This window comes from Balaenoptera acutorostrata, chromosome 18 (assembly GCF_949987535.1).
Source record: "Balaenoptera acutorostrata chromosome 18, mBalAcu1.1, whole genome shotgun sequence".
NCBI classification, from domain to species: Eukaryota; Metazoa; Chordata; class Mammalia; order Artiodactyla; family Balaenopteridae; genus Balaenoptera; species Balaenoptera acutorostrata.
This window is the reverse complement of record NC_080081.1, coordinates 65,041,405-65,063,504: the sequence shown is the minus strand read 5'-3', so window position 1 is coordinate 65,063,504 and position 22,100 is coordinate 65,041,405. Positions and strand designations below refer to the sequence as shown.

The following is a 22,100-nucleotide window of genomic DNA, read 5'->3' as shown; positions in this document are numbered from 1 at the left end:
TCACTATCGTGGCCTCTCTTGTTGCGGAGCACAGGCTCCAGATGCGCAGGCTCAGTAGTTGTGGCTCACGGGCCTAGTTGCTCCGCGGCATGTGGGATCCTCCCAGACCAGGGCTCGAACCCGTGTCCCCTGCATTGGCAGGCGGATTCTTAACCACTGCGCCACCAGGGAAGCCCTGTGCACATACTTAATTATTTCCTTGTGATAAATATCTGAAAGCATAATTGCTGGGTCACAGGGTATCAGCATTATTTCATTCCATCACAAATATTTATTGTGCCCCTACTAAGTCCAAAGCAATTAGAGGTACCGTTTTTGATAATACTGTCAAATAGATTTCCAGAAAGTCAAATCAATTTATATGCCCACCCGTAGTGTTGGCATAGGTTGATCAAGGACCCAGTAGCATAGGCTTATTTGGGTTTTTGTTAATTTATTTAACTTTTTTTTAAAAATATTTATTTATTTATTTGGTTGCACGGGGTCTTAGTTGTCCTTGGTTGCGGCAGGCAGGCTCCTCAGTTGCAGCATGCATGTGGGATCCAGTTCCCAGACCAGGGATCGAACCCAGGCTCCCCTGCATTGGGAGTGTGGAGTCCTATCCACTGCGCCACCAGGGAAGTCCCTAAACTTTTTTTTTTAGCAATCTCCAGAAGCCCAGAATTTAGTTGAGTTAGACCTCAGTGTTGGAGGTCTAACGAATACTACTGAAATTGTTGACAACAGTATTTGGGCAGAAAGGCAAGTGAATCCAGGAGGTGGTGAGGGACTGGAAAAAGGGGGAGGGGCTGGACAGGTGCAGGAGGGCTTGGTGGGGGTGGGAGCTAGAATGTTAAGAGCTGACATCCAAGGGGTGGAGTCATTCTGAAGAAGGATGAAGTCCAGGAGAGCAGAGCTGTGCTGGGTGAGGCGATGGTCTCTGCATCCAGAAGGTGGAGGGCTGTAAGGCCAGAGCACTGGAGGGTCTTCAGCGAAGGTGCTGAAAGTATCCATCAACTGCACTCTTAAAGTGAGTGGAAGTAGTTTTAGCACTTTCCAGAAAATGAACTTCTGTGTTTTGCAGCTTCTATGTTTTGAAGTAAGGAGAGTTCATCATCAAATGATGTCATTTTTTTCCTACATACTCTTCGAGGTATTTTGTGTCATAACAAAACTGTGACTTTTTGGAGTGATGAAATTTTCTGTATCTGGATCTGGTCGATGATTAGTTACATTGGTCTGTATATGCGTTGTGGGTGGAGTAATGGCCCCCAAAGATGTCTGCTCCCTGACCCCTGGAACTCGGTGGGGAAAGAACTTTCATTATTGGAGCTGGACTATTGGAAGTCCACATGGAAAGAAATTACCCTTGGTTATCACCTCAGACCTACACAGAAGTTAATTTGAAGTATATCAGTGGCCTGAATGTGGAGGTTCATTTAAAATAACCGAGGTGCTAGAAGAAAATGTCATGAATATTTTCAGTGATGCGGTAGACACATCTATTAATAGAGCACAAAATGCACTCACCATTGAAGTTGGTTTAGTTGACTCTAAGTTGGGCTTCATTAACATCTAGGACTTCTTTTATCAAAAGAAATACCGTTAGATGAGGGTGAGAAAGCAAACCACAGACTGGGAGCCAATGTTTGCAGTGGGTACAGCTGACAAAGGGTTCCTGCCCAAAATGTATGTAGTACCTAGACGAAGGATGAGAAAAAGGCCAGCGACTCAACAGAGGTGTTTTGGGGCATTTTGATTCTCATGGGGAGGGAGAGGACCTCTGTTAACCAGGATGTGGCCAGGTGTAGAAGCTCGATTCCCTGCTTCATGCCTGAGGGGTTTGGGGCAAAGCATTTAATTTCTTGTAACTCTTTTCTTCACCTGTAAAATGGGGATGGTAGTAGTACTTGCCACAGGGCTATGTTAACAGTTAAAGGAAGCCAGACATGTGCTTAGCAGGGTGCCTGGTGTGTTCTTATCACTGCTGTTAACCGTCATTGTCTCATTAGAGCATTCATCTACCCAGAACATTCCGTCCTTGCAGTATCCGCGTGTTTTCCTATGTATGGAATCGAGTGCCTCCGTCTGGCTGTGGGGAGGGAGAGAAAGTGACGGAAACACCAGCCCCCCTTTATCTTCTCCAGGAACTTTCATCTGAACATTGTCAAGCTTGAGCCTCCGGAAAAAAAATTATCCATTCTTCTAATTTGAATGATTTGTGACATTCTATCCTAGAAAACTGTTCCAGCAACCACGCTGGGAACCACAGTGCTGGGAGCGCCACGGGGCACACGGCAGCTGGTACACCTGTGTCCGTGCAGGACACGACTCCCCAGCCCGGGGGGCTCCCTACAAACCACAACCCCGGCCTCGTGTCCAAGTCCCCTCGGGCCTCCGAAACCGCGGCCCCGCAGAAGTGCTTTCTACAGGTCAGAGGCATGACCTGCGCGTCCTGTGTGTCCAACATAGAGAGGAACCTGCAGAAAGAAGCTGGTAAGAGGTCTCCACCGCGCCGAGCTGGGATTCTGCTGTAGATGGTAGCGTGTAGACTGCTGGAGGCCACAGTCAGCAACGTGGGATGGTGTGCCCTTGGCACAAGATGCCCTTGGGCATCTCCACTGACTGCGTTTATCAGGAGCCCTGCTAACCTGGCGGCAGTTCACTGTATGATAGGATAGATGTTTGTCTAATGTTCTGGGACAATTGGCATTCTGCTCTTTAAGAAGTACTTAGTTTGAGATAAAATGGATCTCTGAGTAAGTTAGCCGTGGGGAATCCAGTTTAAAGGTCAAGGTACTGCCATGGGTGGCCTCCCCAACTAGCTTGTCCTGGTAGTAGTCTGTGGTTTTCCCTTCCAAAGCCTCTTACGGTCAAACACATAAATAGCCTGCATTCTGTCCTGTTGTCATTGTAAATCATAGCGTGTTGTGGAAATGCCAAAGTTTTGTCCTCTAAACGACATTGCCAATCTGGTTTCTCAAACCTGAGAGTGCAGTGAAAATCCTGTCCCAATTTTTTTGTTTGGAAAATATCTTAACCGTGACTCTGCTGGCCTCCGGGGTCACCTTCTGTCTTCCTGTGGCTCTGTACGTGGGTCCTTCTCCTCAGGCTCAAGGATGACACGTTTCCCGCCTCCTGCTCGTCAAGCCTTACAGCTTCCTGGAGCTCTAGAAGGTGGCTCTCAAAGCAAGGTGTTCTAGGAGCTCCTCTGTCGCCCGTGGGCTGGCGGCTCAGAAGCTAACCTGTGTCTCACAGGGCCCATGATTCTCTTCCCGACTTGAACCCCTCATACTTATCCCTTATGACATTCTTTCCAAAGCACATCATTCCTTTCATTTATGTGAATGAGCCTTTCTTTCCCCCTTTAACTAAACAACAGTGGTAGCAAGATTGTCCGCGGGATTTCTTTTTCATTCCTGAAAATGATTAAAAACTGAAAAAGAGTAAGGAAAACCACTTTTGAAAATTATTCTTTTCCCCTGTGTCTGGAAGTGGAGAAAAAAGTACGTCCGTTTTGTGACAGCAGTTGCCTGCTGCAGACTCTGTCCCTTGCTTTGAGGTGTGTGCCCGCACCTGTGTCCCCCAGAGCCTGACTCAGAGCAGAGCCCGCTGGGCCAGCAGCATGGGCCGTGCCTGGGGGCGAGGCAGGCCTGCAGCACCTCACACCCCCCCCACCCCAGACCCACTGAACCAGCGTCTTTGCTTTAACCAGGTCCTCAGGTGAGTCATATGCCTGATCAAGTGTGAGGAGCATCGTTCTAGAACAGTGGCTCTCATGCTTGGCTGTACATTAGAATCACCTGGGGAGCTTTAAAAATGGGGAAAAAAGATGCCTGGTATCCACCCTGAGAGATTCTGATTTAATTGGTCTGGGTTAAGAGTTAATCACCGGTCAGGTGATTGTTAAAAGCCCTCTCCCCTGCCTCCACCCCAGGTGATCCTAATGCACAGCCAAGTGTGAGAACCACTGTTCTAGAAGCTTCTGGGGCAGAGTTTTTTCTTTGTTAGCTTATGTTGAACACGTCATCCCAGAGGCCTTGCCTGGAGTGTTCCAGCTGTGCCCTGCTGGTTTCAGGGATTCTCTCTGTGCTGGTTGCGTTGATGGCTGGAAAGGCAGAGGTGAAGTATAACCCGGAAGTTATCCAGCCCCTGGAGATAACGCAGCTCATCCAGGACCTGGGCTTCGAGGCAGAGGTGATGGAGGACTACGCGGGCTCAGACGGCGACCTCGAGCTGACTGTAAGCGCGGCAGCTGGGCTGGAGCGGGGGCCGGGGGTGCAAGCCTGAGTCAGCCCGCAGAGGCCTTCTGACGGCAGCCGGGGCTGTGGTCAGGACGTTCCCCCTTCTCGCATGTATCCTGCTCGTTGCTATTGGGTTTTCCTTTGAAGCCAGCGACAAGGACCTGCTCGTTTCGTGAAGGAATGTCCACTATGTCAGAAAGTCGCAGGCGCGCGTCCCGCCAGGTCCCGCCAGGCGCGTCAGGGTATCGGGAGGAGGAGGCAATGGCGTTGGAGGAAGAGGAATTGGAGACAGCGGCTGTCCTGAGCTTGTGGCTCGAGGGAGTCGAACAGGAACACGTCCCGTGAGGCCGAGAGGAAGCTGGAATACCAGAGGCGTCTCGAGGCCCCGGGACGGGATAGGAGTGAGCGAGGCAGCCGGGGCCACCTTGTAGGCACAGGCGTGTCTACAAGGTACTTGGTGACCAGAGTGTCCCCAGGCGCCCAGTCCGGGCTGAACGCCGGGGGTGGTGCTGTTTCCAGGGCTGCTGGGGAGCGGAGGGACGAGGCGCTGGTATTGTTTCCTGCCTGCCCACTGTTGCCAGCGGCGCTGGTCAACAAATCACTGAGGACAGAAGATAGCTCTAGCATTTCAAATATGCTGTGTTCACAAGCACTTCTGCGCAAAGCTCTCTTTGTGCAAATAAAGGGAGGCTTAGAAGGAATCCACAAGGAATTGAGTAATGCTGTTTACCGAAGTGAAAGGGTCTTACTTCCTTGCTGTGTTTAGTCACTGCCATTAGCGGTAAGTAAATGTTTGAAGAAAAAGTACTGCGGACACAAGTGGCACTTTGAGCTCCTGAGAAGTGGTGTTCTTTGCAGAGCAAATCCTTTGCCCTGGCCGGGCCTCGGTGTGTGCGGAGGGGCACAGTGTAGCACTCGCTGGGTCAGACCTCCAGGGCCAGAGGTGCACATCTCTGCTCACGCTACGGTGTGCAAATCTAGAGCAACACTATCAGTGGGGAAGGTGAAAACATTTTTTTGAACAATGTTTGTTTTTTTTATTACAGTGTCTTATAGTTGTATTGTCGTCACATGCTCAGGCATTTTATGTCTGTATTTAATTTGTATTCTGGGAAGTGCCGACCACTGATACTCAGAAGAGGGAGTTGTCCGGCTTGCCTAATGCATAGTACAGGGGTGGCTGGCTCGCTTGGAACTGCTTTCTCAGCGCACACAGCACGGGGTGGCAGAAATGCATAACCAGCACAGGGCGTGGAGTGCTGTGAAAGCCCATTGTTAGCAGAGCTGGGAGTCGGGCCTCGGTCCTTGCCATCTGCTTAGTGATTGGTCTCCTGTACCTGAGTTGGGGAAGAACCACTGTTTATATCCCCGAGGCTCCCGGGGGGATGTCCGGGGTGAAAATCTTGCACCTGGGCGTTGTGAGTCCAGCATCTTGGGAAGGAGGACGGACTTGTGTCTTGCCTGTTAACCCAACTCCCTGTGTGCCTTTGATGGGATCCTCTGGATCCTGGGTCAGTGGGATCTTTGTCATCCTTTGCCGCAGATCACGGGGATGACCTGCACTTCCTGTGTTCACAACATAGAGTCCAAACTCACAAGGACAAACGGCATCACCTACGCCTCTGTGGCTCTCGCCACCAGCAAAGCCCACGTGAAGTTTGATCCTGAAATTATCGGTCCACGGGATATTGTCAAAATTATCGAGGTAAATCATTTATCAAAAAAATATTGTACCCACCTTTTTAAAAACAGTGATTTATAATCATCATAGAAAAATGAGCAAAATATAGCTAAGCAAAAAAAGAAAAAAAAATCACCTAATCTAAAATCCTTCAAGTTTTCCCATGGAAATAAGGTGACTCAATTTGTGAGGGATTAGTAAATATCAGATAATCTGAGGGGGGGAATCAGTGAATGGGTAAGAAAAAGATGGGGAGAAAAAGACATTAGTATTGTTTTAATTTCAGATATTCCCTGAGAAACAGCAGTATTGCCAAGATTCCTGGCACATGGTATTAAATTGCCTAATTGTGGGAATTCCCTGGCGGTCCAGTGGTTAGGACTCTTCACCTTCACTGCCAAGGGCCTGGGTTCGATCCCTGGTTGGGGAACTAAGATCCCACAAGCCATGCAGCGTGGCCCAAAAAAAACTTGCCTAATTGTAATTTTTTTAAGTAATATTTACATCTGTGCCAAGTATCTACAGACCAAAGGAATGTTGGTGTTGGGAAGAATTACACTGCGTTTGACCACTCTACTAGGCCTCCTTTACAGCTGGAGAGTTTAGTCATTTCTCCTTTGGAAAATCAATCACAGTAGTTTTCTGTACTCCCACCCCCATCGTTCCCTCACTTTGTCCACAGACATTCTGTGTCCTCTCTCAGGTCTGTATCATATCACACCAGGAGAGGATGAGCCTTAGTGGTGATCTGAATGGGTCAAGATGGTCAAAACCGAACAAGATGAACTCACAACAACTAATGGTGGAGTTTAGCAGGAACTACTGCTTATGAAATTCCTTATGAAATGAAACATCTCGTAGCAGGCTTCAGGTTGTTTTGAATTTCCGTGTGTGTGTGTTAAGAGAGATGCTGTCTGTTGTCTGGCCATACAGAGCTCTTTGAGGTGCAAATACTGCTACTGCTGTTGGTACAGTGCCTCAGTCTTAGAGGCAGACAATGCAGCTTCTTTATCAGATGAGGAGAGATTCCCCCAGAGAGGTTAGGAGACTTTGATCCCTGGTACCCAGCTAAAGGTTGCAGAGCTGGTACTCCAACCCAGATCTCCTAGTTCCGAGCTCAGTGGGCATCCAGTTTCTGCCACCCCACGGGCCTTACAGAGCAGTAGTGATAAGGCATTAATGAGGGAGAGAAGTCAGCTGATGCACTAATCCTTGCTGGCCTCCACCCAGCTGCCCAGCCCGCTGCAGTCCCCTCCTTGTTCTTACTTGAGGTACATTGCCAATGTCTGGCCCCCGTTCCTGCATTTCTGGGGCATCTTTTCCTGATGTAATTAGGCCGGTATTAGTTGTAAAGGATTTGTCTGTAGATGGCCTTACATGCTCTTTCTTCCAACATAACTCTTTAATTTTTGTGTAAAATCCCAACATCAGAGGTCCCTCTTTACATTGTGCTGACTGACAGGACATTTCCTGACAACCTTTCCTGTATAATTTTATACAGGGAATCAGAGATTTAGCGACCAGATCAAATAAGATAGAGAGGGTGGAGGAGCAAAACGGTGAAAGAATTGCTTGAGATAATCCCTGAGAAAACCACAGATACTGCCGGAGCCAAGGTCTGCTCGTTGGGAGAGGCCTGGGCTGGAGCCGGGGGACCTGCAGCTGGATTCAGCGCTTCCGATGATGCTGTAGCTTTGGACGGGAGTTTAATCTCTGACCTTCAGTTTCCTCCTACAGAGAGCGATACTCCCCCGACCGCTTGATACTGGGAAGTCCGTAACTCACAAATCCCGAGCTTATAACTCAGCATCGATCAGCGCAGGGTGTGCTAAGTCACCTCCCGGCATCTGCTGCCTTTGCCGACAGAAGGAGCAGGAGTCGCCATGGAACCTCCGACGGGATCTGTACATTGACGTGGGGACAGAAGTCATGAGCGGAAAAACCAATACAGTCCTCTGAGGCAGTTTTAGATTAACTTTCTTATTTCCAAAGATGTAAAATGGTTTCTACCGATGCCTATTTTAACCAAGTGCCTTCTTTCTTGTTTCCTCTTTTTAATAACAAGGAAATCGGCTTTCATGTCTCCCTGGCCCAGAGGAACCCCAACGCTCATCACTTGGACCACAAGGTGGAAATAAAGCAGTAGGTAGAACACAGAAGATAAACTAGCTCTAAGGGCTGCCTCTCCCCTGGCCCGCCTCTACCTCATTCGGTGCTAATTGGTGTCCCTGCTACCTCCACCTTCCACGGTACCTTCTGCCGAATCAGTTGCCTTTACCCTCGTAATGTTAATCCTCTAAAACAATGCTGTTCCACGGTACCTTCTGCGGTGACAGAAACGCTCTATATCTGTACTGCCCAGTATGAAATGCAGCCAGTGTGACCCAGGGAGTGAATTTTTAATTTCACTTCATTTTAACTAGTTTTAATTTAAATAGTTACCTACGGCTGGTGGCTAACAGATTGGACAGCGCTTACGTTGGGAGGAAGGGAAGAGTGGGTTTTTTCTTTTATAGTATTTCAAGACTTCACTGGAGTGGGTCGAGATCTAGGATCTGAGGATAGGAATTACGGCCAAGTGGAAAGAAAATGGCTCGGGCAGCAGGAGACCTGAGCTCGTTCACTGTTGCAGATGTTCACTCATTCATTCAACAAACACAAGACCACTGTTGCATGCAGGGCACTGTGCCGGGTGGTAGGGGTGAATAGGGTGTCACCCCTGCCTTAGAGGGGCCCTTGGTCGGGCTGGGAAGAGTGGGTGAGCAGTGATGCAGGTGGGTTCTGGGGAGTTTGGGAAGCTCACAAGCAGGGGACACACGATCTGAGCCTCAAAGAATGAGTGGAAGTTGTCGGCTGAGAGGAGTGGGGTAGAAAGCGAGGTCTTTTCGGGGCTTGGAGGCGGGGGCCTGGGAGTGTAAGACTCCGATCTCGCAGGCCCGTGGTCTTCAGATCGGCGTTGAGGCTATGCCTCCTAGAGCTTCCAGGAGCCCTTGGTTGGAATTTTGTGGATGGTGAGGCTGATGTGAGACCATGGCTGTCACCTGTGACCCCGATTTCAAACTTCATCGAGGCAGCTGCACTGTTCACACTGACTCTATTTTCAGTAATAGTTTAAAAGTTGAATGTATAAGTTTATACTAATGAAATGTTCCTTTTATCTGTTTTTTTCTTGGGGGTCTATAAACGATTGCAGTTTGAAAAAAGAGCGGGAGCAGCCATAGGCTGAGGATGGTCAACCTCTTTGGTTGAGGCTGAATTCTCAGCTTCTGGACCTCGGTTGCCTCACCTGTAGACTGGAGGTGCCACGTCGGCCATGGGCAGGCAGGGGCTGTGTCTAAACATCTCTGGAGCATCCTTGCAGTGAAGTTTAGACCTTTGATGTTCCCCTCAGATGGCCGATGTAGGGAGAGAGCCTTGCTTTCACTTTAGCCCTTGCTGGTCTGTCCCAGACACGTGGCAGAGGCCAGTCTCAAACCAAGTCCTCGGGAGGGGCCGGGGCCGGAAGCCAGGTGACCGGCGGCACCTGATATGTCGGTGTTGCTGCGTTTCTTTCCAGGTGGAAGAAGTCTTTCCTGTGCAGCCTGGTGTTTGGCGTCCCTGTCATGGGTTTAATGATCTATATGTTGATACCCAGCCACGAGCCCCACGAGTCGATGCCTCTGGACCGCAACATCATCCCAGGACTGTCCATCCTGAACCTCGTCTTCTTTATCTTGTGTACCTTTGTCCAGGTGCGTATCGGGGGGTGGGCACACCTGCCCAGCGTGCCTGTGTGCGGCCAGCAGGTGCTCGGTCCTCTTAGGCCAGCACAGCCCCTCAGAGTGCTCCAAGTGCAGCTTCGTTGCCGCTTTCCCACCACCCAGCCAGCTGCTGCTTTCTTCTGTCTTATGACCAGCTGGGGGGCGTCCTCTAACGTGGGGGATGACACAGGGCCTGGTTTCACGGGCAGTTCCACAGATGACCGGACTCCCCCTGGAACAGCAGCCCCCTGCGGCAAGGCTTGGTGATCCATTGCGTCTTGTTTGCTTATTGTTCAGCTCAATTCGATGTTAGAAGCAGCAGCTGGACCACCCTGGAGCTCGTGCTGCTCTCTTCCACGTCTTGGCTTGAACGACTGAAACGTGGTCCTGAGGAATCATAATTTAAAAGGGGCAGGCTTCGTGCTACTCCTGCCCTGGGGACCACATTAAGGAGCTAGCTGTATTTCTAGTGGGAAGTGTGCCTTCCATTTATTTTGGAATAGAAAATGAAACTCCTGACTTAATATTAGAATATTAGATTAATTAATATTAATTAGGATTATCTGGGGGCAAGTGTTTATAGGCTCAATTTGGTTTTTCCATATCTTCATCTGCATAGAAAAAAACACATATTTACGTGCGTATGTATGTGTGTGTACATGTTCACATACTATAGACACAGGCTTTTTTTTTTGGCCGAGATAGGATAATACTAGATATACTGATTTATAACTGGCTTTTTCACTTAACCATGTACTGTGTACATCTCTCACACTGGCGGTTAGGGGTCCAGCACATTGTCTTCAGGGACCGCGTAGCACTGTCCACAGTATGAACGCACCATGATTTCTTTCACCGTCTTGAGCATTCTCCTACTGATGGACATCTAGGTTGTCCAGTGCTCTGGGTCTTAAAGGTCTCCCTGGATCAGCCACTCCTGTGGCCAGAAGTCCTCTGAATCAGGAAGTACATTTCATACACATCACTTATGGAGGAAAAAGCAATGTCAGCGTCGAGGGGGAGCCCAGGGTGTTTACAGTCCCGAGGGGCCTTGTCACAAAGGTCACTCTCCCTCCCCACCTTTCAGTTCCTCGGGGGCTGGTACTTCTACGTTCAGGCCTACAAATCTCTGAGACACAGGACGGCCAACATGGACGTGCTCATCGTGCTGGCCACGAGCATCGCCTACGTCTACTCCCTCGTCATCCTGATGGTGGCCATCGCCGAGAAGGCGGAGAGGAGCCCCGTAACCTTCTTTGACACCCCCCCCATGCTCTTCGTGTTCATCGCCCTGGGGCGGTGGCTGGAACACGTGGCAAAGGTAAGTGCAGCCTCAGGTTAAAGGAAGAACTGTTTCCTCAGTAACACAAACCTTAATTTATCTGAGCACCATGTTTAGAATTACTAATCGTACGCAATCTAGGGCAAGGCTTAAAGAAACGTGAAACCTACATAGAATTAGGTGTTCTGACCACTAATCTCCAAACTGGTCGCTGCTTCTGAAATCCCAGCTAATCTGGTTAATTATTAAAACCTTTGTTCAGATGCATCGTGCAGTGGAAAGAACCCTGGATTTCGGGTCAGAGCTCATACCACCTCTTGGTACATAACTGAGTGTGTAGCTTCCTAGTCTAGAAATCCACATTTCCACCATAGGGTCGTGCCATTTTTAGCACCCTGCGTTGTTCCCCGATTTCAATGTATCCTAATATAAGAGAGTGGGACTCGGGTCCTAAAAGAAATTAAATTGAACCTAAAAGAAAACAGTCAGTGGGCACACTGGCATTGTTTCTTCAATCTGAAATGTAATTCATAGAACTCAGTTGCACTGTACACTCAGCGCGGTGATGGCACGGCTGCGTGTTGGTGGGCAGTGAGTGACACTCATCCCGGGGGAGCCCGCAGGCGTGCAGAGGGGCCGTGTTGCGGAGGCAGCCTTTTCTTGCAGGGTTTCCTCTAACACCAGCCTTGTGACTGATGGTCTGGGTTTGCACAGGCCAGCTTAGTATCGCTCTCATTTTACATTCTGGTTATTTCTTAGAGCAAAACTTCAGAAGCCCTCGCCAAACTCATGTCTCTACAAGCCACGGAAGCCACCGTCGTGACCCTTGGGGAGGACAACTTAATCATCAGGTGGGTTGTCTTTGTCACACGTCCTTGATCGATTTAGATCAGCCTGTGTGCTACACATCACACACCCATCGTGTATAGGACATGGCACTAGACCTGGTGAGGGCCGGCAAAGACGGTACAGTGAGATGCCCCGTCTCAGTCCAGTTAAGTAAACAAGGCATTTATATACTAAAAGATAAGCAAGGGTTCAAGGGGGTGTATGTTTGCTAGATGATGAGTGAGAGGTACAGGCAGTATTTCTGGAACTTAGGAGAGGAAGGCTAGTGGTGGTCAAGCAGAGCGTCACAGAACATGGAGTATGAGCTGGGTCTCGCCTGCAGGATCTGGAGGATTCAGACAGGCTGAGAGATAGGGGTTCAACTTGCCAAAGAATAAAAATGGGAGAACTATTTTTCTTCTTTATCAGGTTGGCAGACATTAAAAACAATAATGCTCATTGTCGTTATTGCTGGGACTTATATAGCATTTACTATTTGCCAGATGCTATACTAACCTGTTTGCATTTAATCTATCCAAAAAAAACGCTTTATGAGGAAGGGACTCTTACTACCCTTATTGTACAGATGCAGAGACTGAGGTTCAGAGAGGCTATGCAACTGGCCCAGGGTCACACAGGAATTAAGTAGTGGAATTAGGACAGAACCTATGCTGCTGGTTGCAGAGCCCGTGTTCTTTACACTTACATATACTGACTCTTAAGGCATATTTAATAACGTGGGTATTTTTACAGACTAAGGCTTCTGTATTTCCCCGGTCAGCCTCATTTTCCTCTTCTAGGCAGTGGTTATTTCTAGGCCTCCCTCCCATTCCTGAAATCTCTCTGGACCCGCCGCTTTCCCCTTTAGCCTGTGATCGCAGTTCTGACTTGAAAATAGAAACTGTGATGGGAGACCCATCAGTTTCCTGTCACTCAGCCTGCAGAGCTGCCTTTCCCCACCGCACCAGTGGAAGAAGAGGCGTCCCCCCGCCGGGGCCTCTGCTTAGAGCCATCCTCTGTCGAATTCTTACCATCTCCAGTGTCCCTGTCTCTGCTGATTCTTACCATCCAGTACGACTTACGCCAAACTCTCCCACGACTGCAGCAACCATCGGTGCCCCTCCCACTGTGCACCCGCTGGTCCATCACACTCTTGCTGGTTTCCTAGCTGTGTCTCCGAGACACAGGCCCCTGAGGCCAAGGCGGGTCCCTTCCTTCCTGAGGGCCACTGGGTGAACCTCTGTTGACAACGTGGGCCAGTGAGTGAGACGTGAGGATTGAAAGTTTCCGAGGCTCAGGCTGACCAAGCACAGCAGCACCGGCTTTTGCCTGCGCACTGGTTTTTAAGTAAGAATCAGAATTACGGTAGTGACGGCTGAGATTGGAGAGTTTGCCGTGTGCCACGTATGCTACCCAGCACTGCGCATAGATAATCGAATGTAACCCTGATGGCTGCCTCGTGAGGGGGGCGCCCTCGTGACCCGCCTTTCCTCAGGAGGAGCCTCCAGCTCAGGAGGGAGGTACCTTGTCCAGAGTCCGTGGCAGGTGAGCAGCAGAGAGGGGGCTGGGCCCCTGGAGACACAGCCTCCCGCTCAGCCTCTCGCTGACCTGTCGTCTCCCGGCTGGGAGGAGCCCGTGTGACAGCGCGGCTGGCTCGTGACTGCTTCGGTGGCTCTGCACGGTTGTGTACCTTGGCTGCCTTTTTTCTCGTAAATTAATGACATGAGAGTGTCTGAGCTGTGCAGACGTTCAGATTGGGAATCGAGCCGTGAACAGCTGCGTTTACTTTCTGCCTTTCATTTCGAAGGGCCTGTGACGGCAGGATGCCAGCGCCCGGGCAGCTCCACTGATTTGAGTACAAGGAGATGTGCATCTTTGCCGGAAGGCTCAGGCCGGCCGCGATGCCGAAGGAGGGCAGGCCCACACCTGGCATCTCCCGGTTCTTTTCCGCACCGTGTGCCTGGCTTCTGCCATCACGTGTGGTGGTACCACTTTTTAAGCTAGGAGCCAGAAGACCAGAGTCCCTTCTGGCTTTGCCTGAGACAGGCCACGTGCTTGGAGCTGGGTTCCCTCCTGTGTTTTGCAGTTCGTGTCCGTCAGACAGACAGACGGGGGTGGTCACTCCTACCCCCGCTTCCTGACGGGGTGCTCGGGCCGTGGTCACACCTGCCCTGCCAGGGCCAGGGCCGCTCTCTCGCCTCCTGTAACGTGGCGTGTGCTGTACCAGGGGCCCCAGGCAGCCTCCTGCAGGGCCTGGGCCTCCGCCGGCGTGGACGGGTCTGCGGCGCCTCCTGCAGGGCCTGGGCCTCCGCCGGCGTGGACAGGTCTGCGGCGCCTCCTGCAGGCCACCGGGGCTTCGCGCCTCAGCTGGCTCCTTTCAGAGGGACTCAGCCCGTCCCTCCGTCTGTCCCTCCGCCAGGGGCACGTGTCCTTCCTCTCCTCCCGGAGTCTTGGGCGACAGAAGCATCTGCGTAGATGATCAGTGGTAATTTCTTCCCTAGCTGCTACTCGCATTTCCTTTTGTGCGCTCTCTCCGCGCTCCTTGTTCCTTAAATGTGGGTGATAGTCGGGGTTTCAGCGTTGGCCCTGTTGTCTTTGTGTGTCAGAGGCTGCTGGGCCCTCACACCCGCCCCCTGACCCCCTGTCTTCATTCTCAAACCCACGTCAGATCTCAGTGGGCGTCCTCTGCGACTCCTTCCCTTCCCTCATCCACACAGCTGGTCTCCGTCCTCTTGATTCCGGCTCCACAAGCTCTGGTGGCCCCGGCCGCTGCCCCTCCCACCGCTGCCGTGCTTGTTCAGGCCACCGGGCTCTCTCCCCTAAAGCCCCTCAACAGCCCCTCCCTGGCCCCCTGCTCCAGCCTTGTCTCCTTCCTGATGTTTTCCACATGCAAACCATCCAGCTCTTGGAGGCGCAGATCTGATACTCTGTAGCTGCCCGTCCTGTGGAGGTTTGGGATAAAGTCCGCATCCCTAGACGCCTAGACGCGCACGTGAGACTTGGCATCTGCGCCTGTGCGTCCTGGGCTCAGCCTCCGGTCCTGACGTCCCTCCGTCTCCTCCCGGCCACCCCCCTGGCGGGTCCCAGGAAGAGGCGCCCCTGCACTCACCCACCACCCTCCCTCCAACCAACGCCTTTCTTCCTTCCCCTTCGCCTGACCCCTTGTCCCCTGGTCAGACTGCCTTGTCCTCTGGGGCCCGGAGCATTGGGGCCTCCAGTCGTCCTGGACTACATAGCAGGTGCTCAGATCCTCACTAGTTGAATGCGTGAAATGACTGTCAGACGTTAAAGAAACGCATCATACACGTGCGTGTGCTTGACACTGTGAGGCCTGCACAGCGGGTCCCCAATCTCCCACGTTGAAGTGTTCTGTTTCTTTTTTTTTTTAATTTTTTTTATTTATTTATTTATTTATTTATGGCTGTGTTGGGTCTTCGTTTCTGTGCGAGGGCTTTCTCCAGTTGCGGCAAGCGGGGGCCACTCTTCATCGCGGTGCGCGGGCCTCTCACCATCGCGGCCTCTCTTGTTGTGGAGCACAGGCTCCAGACGCGCAGGCTCAGTAATTGTGGCTCACGGGCCTGGTTGCTCCGCGGCATGTGGGATCTTCCCAGACCAGGGCTCGAACCTGTGTCCCCTGCATTGGCAGGCAGATTCTCAACCACTGCGCCACCAGGGAAGCCCCTGTTCTGTTTCTTATAATTAGGAAAACAGAATTATACATTTTATATAGTCCAGTGGCCCTTCTCTTGTAAGCTTTTTCTTCGTCTTTTTGCTTTGTGTTAGATGAGGCAGGAGGGTAGAGAAGAGGGGGCAGGTGAGGTGAGCAGGCCGCCGGCAGAAGCCCTCAGAGCTGAAGAAATGCTCGGAAAAAAACTGTATTCCCACAGCTTGGCATCTGGGGGACATGAGCTTCTGAAGCAGAAATGCGACTGGGAATTCACCAGAAGGAGCCACCTGCCCCCCCTAGAGGGCTGTTCCCCATAAACTCGGCTGTTCAGAGTTAGAAAGATACGGTTAATTCAGATCAGAGGGGAAATTCAAAATTAGATGAAGCGGAGATGAGCCTCACTAACGATTTCTTAGAAAGACGCCCAGTGGACATTTGAGGCAAGAATCACGATTTTTAAGCAAACATTTTAAAGCTTAGGAGTCAGGTTATGGGAGAGGAGGCTCTGCCCACAGCCCCGTCGTCACCTCCTTTCTACGGGAGCAGCTGCTCCTTCTCTGACACAGGCTTCTCTTGCCGCGGAGACCTCTGCGGACGGTAAACTCCAGGCTGTGCAGACGGGCCTCGGAGGGCAGTTTTGGAGCCTGGGCGTCTCCATCTCTGGGAGACTCTAAAAAGAAGCAGAGGTTATTCTCGGTTGTAGAGATCCTCCCCTTCTTTTTATTTACTGTCCCCCCAGTCACCAAACAGATTTACACATCTGTTCCCAGCACTCAAGACTCAGGCTGCTGTCCGCTTCCCCTTTAAAGGTCTCCCCTTTTCCGTGCTCCCTTTCTTTTATTGTGGCCATTACTGAACTTAAATAAACCAGCTTGACTTTAGTTACTAGGTCATAGACCTGAGAGTTTTGTCCTGTGTGTAACCCCAGCCCAGCACAGTGCCTGGTACATAGAGGCCGGTCAACAGTGAACACGTCCATCAGGTGATGGTCAAAGTCACCAGCACTGACTGTGCAGCGGGCCCTGCCCTCGGTGCCCACAGGCAGCATCTCAGGTCAACCTGGGAACAAATAGGGGTGACTGTCACCTACCTCACGTGGTTTGGGGAGGATTCATGTCAATATCGAGCACAGCACCTGCACTCAATACATGTCTGGTTTTCCTTCTCAAATAAGGTGGCTTTTTGTACCCTCTCTCTGTGATAGTTTCAATGTAGTCTTTGTAGAATGAAAGGAAGGCATAAAATAACCTCAGAGCCCTGCTTGTTCTACGCCCCTGCTTTTCTGACTTTCTCACCATTGGTTCATGAGCCAACGTTACATATACAGTTAAGTAAATTTGGTCCCTGTGACGCTTTCAGAGAGGTGCTGCCAAAGCCGTCCTCGCCCCCTGGATGACTCTATTCCTGTCGTCCCCTCTGGTCCCCCCATCTGTCTCTCTCGCTCTCTGTGGGACCGTTCTCCCCAGCAGACAGTTCACACATACTCACAATTCACAATTTCCTGTCTTAATCCACACGCTCTTCTACTGCTGTTTTTCTCTTCTCTTTCACACAGCAGAACTTCTTCTGAACGTTGTCTTCAGCTGCTTTCTTGTTTCCTCACCTCCCAGCCTCTCCTCAGCCCGTTCCAGCCGACCTTGTTCCTCCACCAATTTCTGAGATCCCTTTTGCCAAAGACATCAAGTCATTTCCATGAACCAAATCAACCATTGCTCTTATTTAATCCTCATTGCAGCCTCTCACCAGCATCTACCCCCTTTTCTGTCCCTTTAAAATACACCTTTTTTAAAAATTTTTTATTGAGAGATAACTTACCTTCACTGAAGTACACGAATCCCACGTGCACGGCGTGATGAGTTTTACGCGTATCTGTGTCTAGGTAGTGACCTCCCCGTGTGCGACGTGGTGGGATGGGTGCTCCCTCCTGAAGGCCCCACTCTCTCCTTTTCCGCCCCCATCCCTCGCTGGCCCTTCCGCCTGCTCAGCCTCCCAACATGCGCGTGTCCCAGGGCCCGGGTCTCTCTTCCAGGCACGCTCCTGAGGAAGTTCGTACCATTTCAGGCTTTAGATCCCGTCTGTATTGTGACAGCTTCCCCATTTGAACTCTAGTCTCAGCCCGAATCCAGCTTTCAGCTCCCTGCTCTCCCGACGTGACATGTCTACGTGGAAGTAAAGTAGGCATCTCAGACCCAACATGTGAGAACAGAGATCTTCATCTCATCTCCTCTCCCTCCCGTGGCCGCTTCTACGTAGGCGTCTCCATCTCATTGAACAACTTCTCATCCACCCAGTTGCTCAAACTGAAACGAGGAGCTCATGCTTGCTTCTCTTACGCACTCAGCGCATACACACATCTTGCTGACACGTCATGCCCCCCAAAGTTCCCAGGCATCTCTTCCCTCCGTCTCCAGCCCAGGCCACTGCTGCCACAGCCTGACTCTCCTGTCAGCTTCTACTGTTGCCCCTACAGCCCATTCTCATGCAGCAGCCAGAGAGCTGACTTGAAAACGCAAACCGGCTTATGTCACTTTCCCGCTAAAAACCTTAACACCCGAAGCCTGCACTTTGCCCTGCAAGACCCGACATGGTCCGGGTTCTGCCTGCTTCACTTGTGTCCCTCCAGCCGTGCTTGCTGGCTTCCTATTTATCAGAGGCCCCCTCCGTCCCGCCTCAGGGCCTTTGCATTAGCTGTTTTCTCTCCCTTGAGTTTTCTTTCCCCGTATATGGGGCCCTCTTGTTGTCCGGCTCAAATGTCATCTTGGCGTGAGGCCTTCCCACTTCTCTCCTCCTCCTCCACCATCGAAGGAAGCCCTCCAGTCACATCGCTGTCAGCACAGCGCTTATTTAAGACCTGGGACTATCTTGCTTGTTGTCTGTTTGCTCCACAGAACTGTCCTCATGAGCGTTGGGGCTTGGCTGTCCTGCTCACAGCCGGCTTCCCAGGAACTAGGACAGTGCCTGGTACTTAGCAGCTGCACAGTTTTGACTCAATCTGTAAACGGCGGACAAAGTGGTTACTGCCGCTCAGTGTAAAGCAGGCGGTTTGTCTAGAACCCGACCTGGGTGACAGGCCAGGAGGGTGAGCTCCCGTGCGCGGCCCCCGAGGGTAACCTGAGTGGCGTCTGTTGCAGAGAGGAGCAGGTGCCCATGGAGCTGGTGCAGCGTGGCGACGTCATCAAGGTCGTCCCCGGGGGCAAGTTCCCAGTGGACGGGAAAGTCCTGGAAGGCAGCACCATGGCCGACGAGTCCCTCATCACAGGTGAGGACTCCGTCCCTGTGGGTGGGCGTCAGCACCCTGGCCAGGCCCCAGGGGTACCGACGGGGCTCAGCGCGTGGCGTTGGTCTCCTCTCCACCTCTAGGAGAGGCCATGCCCGTCACGAAGAAGCCCGGCAGCACGGTGATCGCCGGGTCCCTGAACGCCCACGGCTCCGTGCTCATCACTGCCACCCACGTGGGCAACGACACCACCTTGGCTCAGATTGTGAAGCTGGTAGAAGAGGCTCAGATGTCCAAGGTAATGAAGGATTTTGTTTTTTATTTTATTTATTTATTTAAAAATCAATTTATTAATTTATTTATTTTTGGCTGCGTTGGGTCTTCGTTGCTACGCACGGGCTTCCTCTAGTTGCGACGAGCAGCGGCTACTCTTTGTTGCGGTGCATGGGCTTCTCACTGCGGTGGCTTCTCTCGCTGCGGAGCACAGGCTCTAGGCGCTCGGGCTTCAGTAGCTGTGGCTCGCGGGCTCTAGAGCGCAGGCTCAGTAGTTGTGGCGCACGGGCTTAGTTGCTCCGCGGCATGTGGGATCTTCCCGAACCAGGTCTCGAACCCATGTCCCCTGCATTGGTAGGCCGATTCTTAACCACTGCGCCACCAGGGAAGTCCCATGTAGGAATTTTAAAAGCAATATAACTCCAGCTTTCTCTCTTTAGAAATTATTCCAAGCGTCCCATAGAATCAGGCAGATTTTACTGAGTAGAGAGACTGACTAGTAAATGTAGTTAATGAGGGAGCTAGGGATCCCAGTGCTTGTCCGTGCTTGTGGCAGTTTATTTCTTTGGAGATTGTAATTTCCCGCGGTCTTCGTGTTTTGTTTCCATAGGCACCCATTCAGCAGCTGGCTGACCGGTTTAGTGGATATTTTGTCCCGTTTATCATCATCACTTCAACTTTGACGTTGGTGGTATGGATTGTAATCGGCTTTATCGATTTTGGTGTTGTTCAGAAATACTTCCCTGTAAGTTGAATGCTGTGGGCAGTGTGCTTGTTGGGTTTTAAATAATCGATTGCCATTAATCCTATTTTTTCATGTCTTAGATTCATTGGGCTTTAATTATCCATTACATCTTATTTGCTTGCTTCACTTATTGGCAGCAAAACCTCAGCCAGAGTAGGACAATCCTGGCTACGCAACTACGCAACTCCTGCAGGTTTTTACTAAAGACGGCTTTTGCTTTCTAGTTAGATAATTTCAAACACCACTGGCTCTCAGGTGTAATGCTTAAGGCATTTACATTTTGCACTATTGGCCATTTTTGAGGTTATGAGGCACACATCACAGAAGACAGGTCACGTCAGTCACAATAGCATGATAATATTATTTAACCAGTTTTAAGAAAAATAGATTTTTTTGCTGGCTACCTCCATATAGACCATCTAACCTTGCAGCTTCCCAAGTAATACTAATAGCTTTTTAATAATTATGTATTAAACATTATATATGAAGCAATGGAATATACATTTTTGAGTTTAAAAAGTGGACAAAGGATACTATCTTAGGAAATACAGTTTTATCAAAATTCAAAAAAAAAATAACGAAACTTTTCTGCTTCAGCAATAAGAACTTACATACATCAGTGATTCGCAACTGGGAGTGGTTTTGATTTGGTGATGTCTGGAGATGTTTTTGGTTGTCGTGGCTGAGGAGGGGTGCTGCTTGGCCTCTAGCATGTATGATAGCAGCCAGGGCTGCTGCTAAACATCCTACAACACACAGGACAGGTCCCCGCAACAAAGAATTATCTGGCCCCAAACGTCAATAGCGCTGAGTTGGAGAAACCTGGATAGACATAAAAAGCTAATGGCCCACTTGGAGTAGTATTTGATAACTGCCCAGTGAGTAGAACAATGTTTTACCTTATTTTTTAAAAATATCTCATACTAAGCCCAGTCTAATATGTATTTTACCTTAGAGCCATAATATAAGAAACTGGAAATACAGAATGGATAACTTTTTCCTTTTTAAAAAATTTTTTGTCCGTAGTTATAGGCGTATCATATATTCTTGGTGTACTTGTCATTCACTTAGATATGATTTTCCTCCCTCAAATTTCCTATCTTGAAACGTCCAAGTGAAACACTTTCTGACATCTAGGGAGATTTCAGTGTTTTAAGAGTAGCCTATGACTGTATTCCTAGAATTTGCCAGTGGCTATTATGGCACCTGACCGCCAAGAAGTTTGGCGTTTGTGGGAGAGCAGCTCATTGGCATGTGGCTATGGGAAACTCAGTCCTAAACAAGTTGCAATATGTGGCTTCCTGCTGTTCCCTACCTTTCCATCTTACTTTCGCTTCTTTTGTTTTTATCTGCAATATCAGGGAGGATGCTGGCAAATGAGGTACTGCATGTTCCTTTAAGACATTGTTGTCACTCTGCTCTGTACAGATCATCTGTAGGGACAGGGTTCGTGTCAACCTCTAGAAGTCCACCCCACTCCTCTCAGAGTGCCAGGTGTGATTTTGACAAGGATTTCTGGAGGTTAAAAAAAAAAGAAAAAAAAAGAAAACGCTTCATCCTTACCTCTAAAAAATCACATTATGTGTTCAACAGCATGTCCTTCTACCGAAATCAAACTGTTTCTGTGAAAATTGAATGACCCTTAATAATGTAGCTTATTTTAGAATCTGCCTTTCAAAGTCAAAGAATAGAGGGTAGATGGATCTAAGGAGATTGTGGTCTATATCCTCGATTTAGAAAACATGCATTTTACGGTAATTAAGTGAATACAGCATCTCTCAGTTGTTCTCCAGAGATACTAGCCATTTTGAAAGATAAACCAAGATAACTCAAGATGTTAGAATGCAAATAATCATACCAATATGTGTCACCAGGTAACTGGGAAGGAGACCTGTATTTTTTTGGTTTTGGATTTTTATAAAGGAAACAGTGGTGAAAAATAGAAGAAAATAAAGATGGCTCCAAATCCCATCCCTATATGCACTTTTCTGCACTTTGGTGAACATCTTTCCAGGATTGTTGAAAGGCTACCTAGAGATATAGGCAGATAATTTTGCACTAATTAAATCACAAGACATGCCATTTTATGCTTCTTTTTTTTTAATTCAGCAACTACTACATATGCTACATATGCTAAAGAAATGACATCTCTTTCCATGTCAATATGTATACATCATCGTTTTAACATCTGCATAATATTCGATTATGCATGCCCTACCTGCAGTTTAATTAACCAATCCCCCATTGGTTGTTTCCAGTTTTTTCCCTTTATGAAAAAGCACTGTGAGAAGTATCCTTGTATCTTTTCCCACATGATTATTACCTTAGAGAGCTATAGTTTTTTAAAGCTTTCATAATAATAAAAATAATAATGATAATGTAGTAGCTATAATTTCTCAGGAGCCTCTCTCCTACGTCAGGTGTTGTACTATGTATATTTATGT

General features: G+C 49.6%; 1 protein-coding gene across 1 annotated transcript in view; it reads left to right on the top strand.

Annotated features, from left to right (window-relative positions):
• ATP7B (ATPase copper transporting beta) overlaps positions 1–22,100 on the top strand; it is a 55,514-nt gene that overhangs the window by 20,376 nt on the left and 13,038 nt on the right. Inside the window, exons 3-12 of the mRNA XM_007193702.2 lie at positions 2,218–2,475; positions 4,058–4,221; positions 5,767–5,928; positions 7,970–8,046; positions 9,461–9,635; positions 10,732–10,965; positions 11,686–11,777; positions 18,553–18,680; positions 18,782–18,936; positions 19,522–19,656. Of these exons, the coding sequence (XP_007193764.2) occupies positions 2,218–2,475; positions 4,058–4,221; positions 5,767–5,928; positions 7,970–8,046; positions 9,461–9,635; positions 10,732–10,965; positions 11,686–11,777; positions 18,553–18,680; positions 18,782–18,936; positions 19,522–19,656 (1,580 nt within the window). The remainder of the gene's footprint in view (positions 1–2,217; positions 2,476–4,057; positions 4,222–5,766; positions 5,929–7,969; positions 8,047–9,460; positions 9,636–10,731; positions 10,966–11,685; positions 11,778–18,552; positions 18,681–18,781; positions 18,937–19,521; positions 19,657–22,100) is intronic.